The 14,227-nt window shown below is 41.1% G+C and overlaps 1 protein-coding gene across 1 annotated transcript in view; it reads right to left on the bottom strand.

Annotated features, from left to right (window-relative positions):
* The window catches only part of DYNLT5 (dynein light chain Tctex-type family member 5), a 108,606-nt gene that overhangs the window by 62,283 nt on the left and 32,096 nt on the right, over window positions 1-14,227 (bottom strand). Inside the window, exon 2 of the mRNA XM_044085585.1 lies at window positions 12,795-12,915. Coding sequence (XP_043941520.1) covers window positions 12,795-12,915 — 121 coding nt within the window. The remainder of the gene's footprint in view (window positions 1-12,794; window positions 12,916-14,227) is intronic.

The raw sequence follows: 14,227 nt of genomic DNA, 5'->3' as shown, positions 1-14,227 counted from the left end.
GCAGGCCCCCTCTGAGCACTCCTATCAATCCTCATGTGTGGCACCTCTCCCACACTTTGGCTATAGCCAGACTCAGGCACTGGAACCATAGTAGCCATACTTCCTGATCAATGTCCTCACCCTCCACCTGTCCAATATCTGTGGGTTCATTGGACTGAGTAGGTGTAGGCCTACTGGCTTTGTCTGATTGAAATGCAGGGGATGACTGTATGTTAACCTCAGTGTCAGATTCTACCCCTGCACCACCCAACTGTGCATTACTTTGGCCACCATCATCATCAGTGTGCTGATAGGCTGACATCAGGTGGCACAGGGCCCACACTCCCACTGTCATGATCACCTGTGATAAAAAGCAAGAAACACAAGAATAAATTAATACTTGCACTACTATAGGGCAATATATGCCAACAATACTAACAGTGCTGCCAGTATTATCGACAATACAGCAATGCACACAACAGGCCTGAGTTCAACATCACACACTACAATATATTTTTTAATTGCTCAGCAGTACTAACCTAAACATGTTTGCCTTACCCTTTGCAGATGAGATACTCATCTGTAGTCCAGACGGTCCTGGAAGAAGTTAAGCAAGAGGTAAGGGCAACATCATAGCAATTAACAGTAACACATTTACCCTTTTATATGTGCATAACAGAAGTAATACACAAGTATCACATAACTACAAAATAACGGTTTCTAGATAAAACAGAAAAGGTAGCCAGCCAGTATTACCCACTGGAGAAACATAAAACAGTCGACAGATGTGAAATACTAACAGACAGGATACAAAACAAGGACAGTAACAAGAGCAACACAGCATCATATGATCATAGGAAGTTACTAGGCTACTGGCCCTGATGTCCTTATAAGCCTAGCCAAGAGTTTGCCCCATGTTTAGACAAGTCAGCACCCAAAGCCCCTGTCCAGCAGGGACACAGGTGGAATTCCAGGGGTGTATTTTCTGTTTCCCATCCAGTTATCCAGGTTGCACTTAAAGGGATAATGAGGTACTCTGCTTGACGTGGAGAGGGAGTCTATTCCACAGATGGGGTAGTCTCTGGGACAGAAATCTGTCTTGCCAACAAGTCCTATTGATGTCACAGACCAGGTTGAGGTCACACATGTGGGTTACTCATGTGGAGCTTGACTTGTGGACATGCATCAGTCCCAATCCAGGTAGTATCTGACATTGCTTTGTATGCCAGACAGAGGTCACCTCTGAGGAATCTGTATGAAACTGAGTAGAGGGACAGGGTTTTTAGCCTATCTGTGTAGGGTAGATATTTAAGGCCCTGGATTCTCCTGGTGAGGAACCTCTGTGGTCTCTCCAGCTGCTGCATGTGCTTTGTGAGGTAAATGCTGAAGGGGGCATTGTACTAAATAATTGGCCTTATAAGGGAAGAACACAGGGATGTTATGACCTCCATGTTCATGGATGAGATGCCCTTACTTATGAGGTGGGACATGTAGAAAGCTTTCCATACAATGGAAGCAACATGGGGGTCAGAAGTCAGGTTTCTATCAATCTGGGTGCCCAAATCCCTCACGACCGATTGCATGCTTAGGACATTGCTATTAATGTGATAAGCATATCAATGTTTGTGCCATAACAGTAGCTCATCTTTGCTCCCCCCTCCACAAAAGAACAGGCAAATGACCCATTTTTTTCTAACAAAATATCTTTGAAATGCTAAAAGTGCTATTAAAAACCTGTCCCTGAAAGATTTGTACATATTTATCAGACAGACCCCCACAAAAGAACAGGCAAATGACCCAGTTTGCTAACAAAACATATAAAGTGGTATCAAAGGACCTGTCCCTAAAACATTTGTACACATTTATCAGACAGACCCCCACAAAAGAAGACACAAATGAACATATTTTGCTAACAAAACATATTTAAATTGCTAAAAGTGCTATCACAGGACATGTCCCTGAAAGATTTGTAAATAATTATCACAGCATTCCATTTTCATGTATTGTCAATCATGTGCACCTCTAAAATGGCTTGACAAACATGTCCATGCCAACAGTACATTTCTAACTAACGCATACAGATAAAAGTGTAAAAGCCTTTGCTTCACATTATTCTTAAATACATTCCAGAATATAGAGTATGTAGGTGACAAAATGGGAACATACCTGCTGGAGTTCAGTACTCCTCTGTGTAGAAATATCCTGAAGAAAAAGCATTTTTGCAGTCTTCCAAACACATACAACTCTCCTCAACATCAGTTTGGCTAGCTACACATTTACCTTTTTTAATGGTGTAGATTATTAATGGATTGCATCTGTCTTTGTCTGCGTTTTGTAGATGCTAATTACAGCATAGGCAGCTGAATTGTATGCTAATTAACCAATCCAACATGATGGAGCTATCCAACAAGCTATAAAGCATCCATGCAAACTCCATGCTGACTTTTCAAGCAGATGTCAAAACGTTTGGAGTACAGACATGGAAAGTCTACACAGACAGAATGTTAGGGGCTGCTGCTGCTTTAATCCATTTGTATGTGCTTGAGGCTGCAGCCAATGCCAATAGGCCTAGGCTGAGAAGGAGAAGAGTTTTCAGGCCACATTTAACTTATCACAACCTACATGATGTGGAAATTGTAGAGTGCAACAGGATGGACAAGGACACACTGCAGGAACTCTGACCTCTGCCACAGTTAGCTCAGAGCCAGAGTCAACTGAGGGGAACCCATCTCTGTGGAAATTAAGGTATGTGTAGCCCTCAGAATCTTAGCTACAGGTACCTTTCAGAGAGCAACAGGGGACATGCTGAGGGTGTCACAGGCAACAGCATCCAGGATCCTTCTCCATTTCCTGGATGCTATGCTCCATCATGCCAGTGAGCTCATATATTTTCCCCATAGCTCTGAGGAGAGGTCCAGAAATAGCAAACAGTTTTACTGGATACTGGGTGCCATAGATTGCACTTGTGTAGAAATTAATGCATCACCTGGGGAATAGGGTAGACTCAACATTAACAGAAAGGCCTACCACTCTATCAACTGCCAAGTCATGTGTAATGTCAAGGGAATCATCTTGAATGTGTGTGCTGGTAACCCTGGCAGTTACACAACTCACATACCTGGCACACCTCCCAGCTGTACCAGATGTTTGCTAGGGGGGATATCCCACAGGGTCATTTACTGGGGGATGAAGGATATGTACTTGAATTGTGGCTGATGACACCTATCAGAAATGTGCACACACTCACAGAAGAACACCACAATGAGGCAAATGCTCAAACCATAAATGTCATAGAGCATGTGTTTGGGCTGCTGAAGTCATGGTTCTGGTATCTAGATTCATCTAGGGGAGCCCTACAGTATAATCCACATACTTGTACTGAAATCTTTACAGTATGTGCCATTCTACACAACAGAATGATGAGGAAACAGCTGCAGTAGGATCAGCAAGGGGAAGGGGCACACATCCCATCACCAATTGCAAGGTCACCACAGTCACAGGCAGATGAATAGTCAGAGGGGGAGCCACCATCTCTTGTGGATGTAGACAGACATAGGTGTGGTCAGTATGCTTTTGCATTGGTAAGAGACCATGCACAGTACACTCACTCATAACCTAGGGGTCTAAAACCTTCCTCCTATTCACATACATATATTAACATTGATGCCAGGCAGCTCACACAGCCTTTACCTCCCCATGTATTAGCTGTGCACTGCTTGCATCAGACAGAGTCAGCCCAAGAAGTAACACTGTGGCAACTGCTGGATTTACAAGGTAAGTTCTGGAACTGGAGTGTATGGTTTAATAATATTATGGCATATCCTTGTATTTATCACTTGGTACAGTAAGCAAGTAAAAGGTGATAGATTTGCACAGAAATTACCTTAACATGTAAAACCAGAGACTTATTTGACTTATTTGTGTCCATTACTAAGCCGCAGTGGTGCAGCGGTAGCATTGTCGCCTCACAGCAAGAGGTTCTCCTGTACGATTCTTGGCTGGAGTGCCTTCTGTGTGGAGTCTGCATGTCCTCCCCATGGTTGAGTGGCATTCGAAAGACATGTGTGAATGGGCGTCGGGCTGGCACCTTGGCCCCATAAAAATCTACTGCCAATCATTAGCGGACCGGAGTTCTGCTGTGGCGACCCCTAACCAGGAAAAGCCGAAAGAAGAACAACTAAGTAGTAGGCTTCAGGCATCAAATATTCACACAGTCATACCTCTCAAAAGTACTGATGATTACTGTATGCCCTCAGTTTAGCACCATATGTTTGTACTGGAAAATCATTAAACAGAGCAGTTAGAAAGTAATGATACATATTGAAGTTTCTGTCTTCACAACCCTCACAAGATCAAATAACAGGCAGGATGCAAAACAAGGATAGTAACAAGAACAACATATCCTTGCTTGTGCCATAGCAGTAACTTACCTTTTCTCCCCCTTGTATGTGCCGTAAGAGTAACTCACCTTTGCTCCCCTCCAAAAGAGCATTCTGTACTTGACTGTGCCATCCAACCTGTCCGTCAGTTATTGGCAACTGCATATCATATTATTCCCAGTTAATATCCTCACACTTTTAAGGCCAGTGATATAGAATGTCTTACACACTGCAAGTGTCAGAGTACTGATCAGATAACTGATGACTGGTCAAGAAATGCAGAAAGGCAAGACAGAGCTTTATATTTGTAGACAATAGTCATAACAGGTTGTGTGATCACTAAATGCACTACATCCAAATACAACAAATTTAATAAATGTATAAATAACAGTTTATGTTTTGATATCAGTCTACATTTTTTGCAGTGGATTGTGTGAAGAATGACTTCAGTTTTTTGCTGCAAAGTTGCTTGTGTGACAAAGAGGGATAAGGAGCCCATCCTGTTTTCTGAAGGTGCAATGGAGTGAGAGTTGAAATCCAGAACTGTGTAGAAATATCTCGTGTGCTAACATTTTCTACTGCCTGTGCCATAGATTGTTATATTTCATACACTTTTACTGTGGCTCTACTTCCCATTATAGTCACTCTCACTTATAACACTTAAGATAGTCTAGCTGATATTAATTATATGTATGAAGGCAGAGACACTAATACTGTGTCAGTATTTTTCTTTATTTATTTATCTATGTATTATCACATTTATTATGAAATGTATGACTGTGGGTATACTGTGTACTATATTCCTGTAAGGATATTTCTGCGCTCTGGACTGCCATGACCTTCACATTTGTCAAATATGCAAATACAGCTGCCTGTACATGAAATAACCTTGATATTGCGTTGCTTGCTACTGTTTCTCACCACTTACCATCGTGCACCCTGGAGCGCAGTGTTTGCGTGATGGTGAGTGGTGCACAACATTTTCAAATAGTGTATACACTCCTAGTAAATGTGATAACTGGAACTGGTGGGAAACCATCAGTCTCCATTGCTTTTGATCTTGACAGACATGGCAGGCATTCATGGAGAGGGTGTAAGATTTAGTGCTCAGAGATGGGGTGTCCAGGATTCCAAGATTTTTGTTGGACACCAAATGAAACACCACAGTGCCAAGTTGCTACAGGGGAACTATTCTGGGTCCCGGTTTAAGTCAGAGGTTTGGGATAGTTTGGCCCAGGCTGTGATCAGTGCCACTGGTATCCCCTGCACTGGTGAACAATGTAGGTAGCACTACAATAACCTCCTCAGGAGGAAGAAGGGTACCCTCGATACTCAGATCAAGGAATTTAGGATGGAGGACATCTCACACATATGTATCAACTACAGAGAGTATTGTAAGGATTAAAAACTGAATATAGGCAAGACTGGTATTCATAATGGCATTGTGTTCTGTTTTTCCACAGCTGCCATGGAGAGAGAGAGCAATGTTAGGATCCATGCCTCTAGACTGGCAAGGATGAGGGAAGCATGTGGTATGTATGCAGCAGAACAGTAGTGTTATTGCAGCATTAAAAGGTAAAGATGGCTTTTTAGGTATTTTATACAGTTGTATCCAGTTGAGCAGGCATATCCCAACTGTAAAAGGAAGCATACACGCATTAGACTGTAGCACAAGCAAAGATATACAGTTGTCTCAAATTGAACATGCATATTCCAACTGTAAAAGCAAGTATGCATGTATTAGTTGTCTATAGCACAAACCAAGAGAATAATATTAGACTTTAGTTAGAGGTGGTGGGTTCAAATACCAAACTTCCCAACTATACAATAACAGTTAATTATTCAATTGTGTGTAACTTAAAGGTTTAAAGTAAAATCTCTACACCAGTAGTACACATGCCCTGTGGATAACTGAAACATGCATATGTGCAAAATATGCACATGTATAGGAGTACTTGCTACGATCTGTAGTATAGTGTGCATCTGTTAGGAGCTGCTAGTCTTAAAAGTAATAAGTTATCTGTTAGAGGGTGGTAGTTTTAAGAGTAAAGGTTAAGATAACAGAACCAAATAATTGTATTAATTCATTGTATGTTACACATGAAGGTACTAATCTTATCTCTTTTTTTTCTTACCCCAACCCTTATCTTTTTTTTGTTTTCTTATTTTATTATGCATTGTCAAAACATCTCCATGTCATCCATGTGTACCACATCACAAAATGTTCCACAGCACAGCGGGGTAGACCTGGCCTACAGGATCCACCTACCCCCACTGGCCCCTCCACCACTGCTCAGCAAATCTGAAGCCAACTTGGCAGCATCACCATTGCTTCCAATGTACTACCTGCCCCGTCAGGTAGTTCTGCCTCGGAGGATAGGCCAGTGATTCCCTCTGGGAGCAGTGGCAGGAGTGGCCAGTGATTCCCTCTGGGAGCAGTGGCAGGAGTGGTGAGTTTATCACCCATGCTGAACTGCCAGGGATGGTGCACAGGGTTGTGCACCGCACTGTTGGTGCATGCCTGAACTGGATGGAGGGGCTGCTCTCCCTAATTTTACATAGGACGAGTAGGAGGAGAAGTTGAGTGCTCCAGCCAGTGGCAGAGTGAGGTGACACTGATAACACTTCTGTGGGTGTGGGTGAGGACTCGATTCTGTCAACTAGCTTAACGTCCATGGGTCCAGGATGTCCCCACCTTCACCCCATCCATGGTGTCCACAGACCTCGTGTCCATCACCGTCCCTGTGTCTTGTCTTGTTTGTCTTGTCTGTCTGCAATTACGTCAACTACCCAGACATACCTACATCCCTTCTAAACATTCAAAAATGTGCACCTATCCCAAAAAAAAAAAATTGTCCCATACACAGCTCTCCATTTTGCACACGTGTCTTCTTGACACACTTGATTTAGTTCAATTGACTATACAACATGCTTGTGTTGTGGTCAACCCTCTCTCTGGAGGTGACAATCCAAATTCAGCTAATGTTCTGAATATATTATCAGTTTTTACTGTTGAAGAAATGGATAGCTATGGTTCTTTCCTACCTCCCTTCTGCACATTCCTGTATTGCTCTCCATTTGTTCTTCCCCCTGCTTGCTTCCCATTTCACCACTCCCAATCTTTCCCATTTCTTTTCTTTAATGTATTTTTGCTCAATGGTGTACATCACGCACCAAAGGTAAAGCAAAAGTAGTTAAAAGTATTAGATACAGCTGTATTCAAACCCAGTAGCATCTGGCCCCAAAAAGGAACATAGCACTGCATTAACACTTGCTGCCACAGAGTCAGTTAAGTAGCAGATGTATTCCAGAAACTCATTGATAACTGTCATATTTTATCAATGCTGTCACTGGAAGAGTGGAATGACATTCCCTTATGTACTAGTCATTCTTATGGTGTCCCTTTTGCCTGTTGTGCAACGCCATACAAACAAGATAAGCATAGCCAAACCTTCCATTATTCATCCGTTGCCCATGTTTGTGCTAAGCGCAAATCGCACAATCAATGGCCAAAAAATAATAAAACAATAATAAACAACTGACAGAAAAAACATAATATGCACACAAATGAAGAGGAAGTTGGATGTTAATAAAACAGAACCTGTGAATTGTGCGTTGCTTACTCACATTTCCAACCTTGACAGACATGCATGCAACACTTAGTAAGTCTAACCTGACATGCCCACCTGATGTAAGCATTCACATTTGCCATCCATTAAATACAAACACTGAAGGAGTGCCTGCACTATGTTTGCATCCCTATAGGGATACAATTTTTTGGGATTCAGCAATTCTAATAAGTTCAGACCTCATTTGCATATTCACCATGCTGACAGCTCTGAATCTACACGAGAAGAGAACCGTGTAGCTAGGGAAACTGAAGGGGAGCCAAAAGTGTACTGTTCATTTGGCAGTGGGGAAGCAAAGTTGAATTTGTGTTATTGCACAAAAAAAGATTTATGTTGTTGTTGTTACTCTCCTTTTGTTGCATCCAGCCTACTGTCACATATTAAGGGAAATTCTGTAGAAATCTCACACATTTTACTTTTTATTCTGTCTGTTTACACTCCTTTCTGTAGCTGTATTCCAAAAGTTTTGGAATTCATGGGGAACACCAGCATAGAGTGCATGCTGTTGCTTTATAGCTTGTTGAATATCTCCAATGCGTTGCCATGGTTGATTAGCATGCAATTCAGCTGCTTATGCAGTAATTAGCATGCTACAGTGTTTACCTTGTTTGCAGAGGGGTGCGTGTCACTACGCAGAGCTTAATGAATTTAAATGTTTCTGCACCCATGTGTGTATTGAGCCATGGACATGGTAGAAAACCAGTGTGTAGGGTTTATTGAATCCCACAGAAAGTCTAAAAGTCAAATGCTTGTCATTATTTAGTGGCATCAATCTCCAGTGATTTGCCAGAAAACCACATTTTTTTGAGGAGCAAACCAAAATATAAGGTAAAAATCTAGACTGTTGAGATGCATGCATTATTATCACACAGACCATCTAGCTTGGATAATGAAGGCTATTATTCCATTAGTTTCAATTCCTGTTCTACCCTTTTAGGGGCTGTTAGGGAGTCTAAGCAGAGACCAGCAATGGGTACAAGGGATGGAACAAATCCTGGATGAAATACCAGCCTGTCAAAGCATGGACATGTTTATGCACAACTTAAGCACAGTTTAGGGTAGATCCTTGGAAACTTCTGTGAGGCACTGAGAACAGTGGCACAAAAGCATGTGGAAGAAGGAAGGATAAGAAAATTGTATATAGAAGGCAACCCAGACAAGAAAAAAGTGCTGTTTGACAAGAATAATAACTGATGAATCACTTTATCCCCTTGATATAAGCTGTAGCATGCAGCACATGAGCATACTTTAGCCCCTTTAAGATGGTATTAAACAGGTACCACAGTACATGCATGAATAAGAGACAATGGTCCCTATCAAAAGATTCTGCCCTGGCTTCAAACTTCCTCTACTAGATACAAATACCATCTTGAGTCATACCTCTAAACTGTCCCCGATTTTCAGGAACATCCCTGATTTTGGCACATTTATCTCTGTCCTTCACAAAACTGATAAGGTGTAATCTACCAGCTTTTCTTCTAAAATTAATAATGTCAATAATAAGTGTTACAGACTTCTTTGACTTCAGAAAATTCCTGTTAATTTACATCATCTTCTATCAGAGTCTCATATTAATAGTATTAATACTTAAAAAAAAATCCCTGATTACTTTTGGGTTTGTCCCCGATTCTGCAGGTAAACAGTTGAGAGCTATGCCTTTAGTCATCTTTGAAAACAAATCAGTAGCTTAGAAACACTAACTTGGTCAACAATCAGTAACTAACACATAAACAAATTCCTCTCCCCTCCTTAATCTGTTTTATGGCAAGCTGTAAAACAAAACAAATATTAGTTGGAAGCACTTTATTATTTTTCAGAAAAGATGGTCTTGCATATGATTTATATGACTGTAATTTAATGAGCAAATGCGCTCAGAAGAGAGAGAGACACACTAGAATTTCAATGAGAATGTATAGCACAGCAAACGAGGACTAGTCTCATCTGTACCTCTGGTAGGATTTCTTCAAGCCCAGCATTACAAAAAAATTACTTCAGGGTCTCTGAAGACTGTTGTTCTATTCCTCACTCACTCGCAAACAGGATGATTTTCATGATCAAATCAACTCTCCACTTAACAGTCACACTACATTTGCTCATTAAATTACATTCATATGAATCTCTTCTGAACATCTCTTCTGAGATTACATATGTGTTCCTTTATTAAAGGAACAAATATGTAATCTCAGAAGAGAGGAGCAGAAGAGATTCAAGGAGAACGTACAGCACACTAAGCAAGGTACACTCTCAACTGCACTGCTTTGGCAAAACGTCTTCAAGCCCTGCACAAGAAAAAAAATACTTTAAGGTCTTTGAACACTGCTGTTCCTCATTCACTCATGAATTGCTGGAACAGGATAAATCTTCATGATCAAATCAACTCTCTTTTCTTAAGCCCTACTACTAGGTGCAAGTGATATTCAAAAGTTGAAATTATTTTTGCCCATTATTGAATCCTCACTACTATGACCCGTCACTAAATGCACCTTCATTTGAGATGCAGTTGGAGAAGCAATTAAGGATTGTTGAATTGTTCATCTGACCGTAACCTCCAATTGCATCTCTGATGCATCTTTCACGGAAACAATGAGTGTCAGTAAGTTGAATCAGAAAAATGTACCATTTTGGCAGTACATTTTTTATTTCAACAAAAGAGTGCGTTTCTATTTTTTTTTTTTTTTTTTATAAAACTAATGCCCAACAGCTTTAAAATGTAGGTGGTACATGCCACTGCTCCCAGGGCTAAATCTACCACTGATGATTGCTGCAGCCTAGACCTTTCAACTGTCCTTATTTTGGAGGAGCACTCCTATTTTCAGGTCTGGTTTACCCCTGTAAATGATGTTCCTATTTTTGGAAGTATTCCTGTTTTCAGACTTGATTTATTCTTTCACACAATTTTCTGAATCTACTTCATCACACATAATTTTTGAAGCTGTCTAGTAAGTACACAGAAGCTCACCCTGCATGACCAACGTACTAGCTGCACCATTAATATAAAGCAAGATGACATATACCTTACATCTCCCTTTTTCAGAAACAAAAATACATGATCTTGTAAAGTTGAATTTTACAATGCAGTTCATTAAAGTCTACAGATTTTACACTGACTTTTGGATCTTCTTCTCCTTTCTGCTGCTCCTGTTAGGGGTCACCACAGAGGTTCATTAGTGTCCACAGAAAGAGCAGCAGTACAATTTTACTGTGTCTAGTTGCCAGCCCAGTGCCCAACCTTCCTCAGAAGGAACACACATGCACACACTCATACCTAGGGTCAATTTAGAATGTCCAATCCACGTGCAGCATGTCTTGGAAATGTGGGAGGAAACCAGACCACACTGACGTTTTGATACTGTTTTTATATTTTTCCATCATATATGCCACATTCCTGTTGGAAGTGGGAAGAGTTGTTTGCTATTTTGTATGCAAATTTTATGCTAATCAGATATCCAGATTTTGGGCTGGATGTATCTACAATGTCTACAGGTTGAAAGGTATGTTGCAACCCGAATGGGGAACCATACTCTGCTCCCTACAACACTCTGAAGAGAACATCTATATCCACTCTTCACCGCAACCCTGCAAAAGGGACAATCATGGCAATGTATATTTTTGTCTCCTCACTTTTTGAGGACTGTTCAGTCATGTTGTGGGTCCATCAGCATCAAGGTAGGACCAGACTCAGCTAGCAGTCCCCAGACTCATTTAACATCCCCTATGATGGGACCTATTATCATGTAAACTGATTCTATTCATGTCAGTTTTCTTACATAAGTTAATATACTGTCCATTACCAACAGGTTTGTTGAATCTAAATATGAACTTTCAAATTCACTGATAGAGTGAGTAAATCTTAAGCCATAACCATTATTTGGCAAGTCATAAATACTGTGGGGTAATGATGGTCAGGGTAGCTGAGGAAGGGGGAGGTGAAGTTAAGATGTATTAGTAGATGAGAGAGGGAGTAAGGCTAGACGGTTAAGACCTTATTGGAGCTTGTGTGACTCAACTTTGAATGTGGGAAGGGGGATTGTTCCTTTAGGTTGTGGGATACCCATATTTTAGGAGTGAAGGTGGAAAAAGAGAGGTTGCTGTAGTGAAGCCTGGTTTGTGGGGGTTGGAGAGGAGAGGTTGTTTGGGCAAATCAGCAGGACCTGCCACATGCACTTGTTGTAATCTACAAAATTAAGGATACATCAAAAAAAAAAATTCGACTTTTAAACATTTTTTTTGTTTTATGTCACAAATGTTTGAAAAAGCCCACTGAAACATTGGTTTTGATCAGTGGCTTGTATTAATGGGAGACATTTGCTGACTTTGTACATTTACTTATTATTAGAAGTCTCTGCATGATTGAAGATGAAAGCACTAAGTTGGAGTCTTCAATCTATAGTTGTTCTAGGTGCATTCCCTATCTTGTTATATCTACACATTTGATATATATATATACACACACACATACACATACACATACATACACACACACACACACACGCACACACACATGCACACTCACACACTCTGCGTAATGTTACAGGTGATAACGTTCTGTTCATATAACTTTTTTATAACAAATTATTTCTGGGTTTACCCATCTATTTCAGTGGTCTAATTCAGTGTCATCTGTGGCACAGATATTGCTTTCACATTCCTTCTAGAAGAATGGAAAAATGATTTATCTGAAATACAAACCATTTCTACACACCTTACCAGCAACTTATAACAAGGAGTATCTAATTTATGATTTTTATTTAATGTAAGAAATTATGCATTACAGTTTCAGGTGTTTATAAGCTTGCTGGTCACTTACTCCTTTGTTTTTCCAAAATGATCTTTTGGTTTAACTTCATGGCTACCCAGTGATGACACGCTCCCTCTTTTCTTCAGCAATCGGGCTGCTTTGTCCTTTGCAGTATCAGACATAGCTGCACCTAAACAGCAAATAAAAAAAAAACTGTACTGTTAGAGATTATTCATCTGGCTGAGTTGTGGGCAATTTATTATCATAGATTCATAGGTTCATAGGTTGGTAGTAGACTATTGGCCTTAGGGCCTATACAATCCTAGCCATAACAATTCCCTGGCTATTTCTTCCCACAGTATTTACTTCCCTGGACCCCTGTCTAGCAGGGTGATTGACATGATCCCTGGGGTGAATTTCCTATCTCCCATCCAATCATCAAGGTGTCTTTTGAAGACGGCCAAAGAGGCGCTCTGCTTGACATGTATGGGCAGTCTATTCCAGAGTCTGGGGAGTCTCTGGATCAGGAACCTATCCCTCCAGCATGTTTTGTTCATTGTGATGACAAGGTTTAGATCCCTGGAGCGTGTGTCTCTGAGGGATTTCTTTAAGTGTAGCATGTCCAACAGCTCTGGGTTTTACATGGCCTTGAATGTTAAGCAGAGATCGCCTCTGAGTAGACGATATGCGACAGAATATAGGTGGAGTTTTTTTAGACAAAGTTTTTTTAGACTGCCAGCAAAGGGCATCTGCTTTAGGCCTGTGATTCTTTTAGTGAGGTACTTCTGTGGCCTTTCCAGTTGTTGCAGATGTCTTGAGAGGTACATACCAAATAGGGCGTTGTATTCTATAATGGGTCTAATGAGGGATGAGTACAGTGGGGCAATGACCTCCTTTTTTCTGGATGAAAATCCCTTAGTGATGAGGTGTGCCACACAGAAGGATTTCCTGACTGTTGTGGTGATGTGGTTATCGAAGGTGAGACCACTGTCCACCTGTATCCCCAAGTCTCTTATCACACTTTTGGTGTTTAGTGTACTGCCACCTATGTGGTAATTCATGGGTACATGTTTTTTCTTGTCACTTGTCGAGATGGATTTGGAGTCAGCTACTTTTACAGTGTGGGTTCTGTCAGTAAGCCAGTTGGCAACCTGAGTAACGTAGGGATTAATGCCCAGCTTAGTAAGTTTATCTATGACTCCAGAGTGGGGGATGGTGTCGAAGACCTTGGCGAAGTCCAGATAGGCTGTGTGGACCACCTTACCCTTGTCCACAGCTCTGGAGACTGATTCGAAGAAGTCAATCAGGTTCAGCAGACAAGATCGGCCCTTCACAAACCCAAACTGCATGGGGTCCAGTGTTTGAAGGTTGCCAATGTCTTTGTTTATAAGTTCCATGATAATACATTCCATGGCTTTGCAGATCAGGCTCATCAGACTGATGGGGGGGTAGTTCCCGGGATCCAAGGTGGATCCCCCCTTGTGGAGTGGGATAACTGTAGC

This window comes from Protopterus annectens, chromosome 10.part0 (assembly GCF_019279795.1).
Source record: "Protopterus annectens isolate FY-2018-M chromosome 10.part0, PAN1.0, whole genome shotgun sequence".
In the NCBI taxonomy this organism is placed as follows: Eukaryota; Metazoa; Chordata; order Ceratodontiformes; family Protopteridae; genus Protopterus; species Protopterus annectens.
This window is presented reverse-complemented; position numbering and strand designations above follow the sequence as displayed.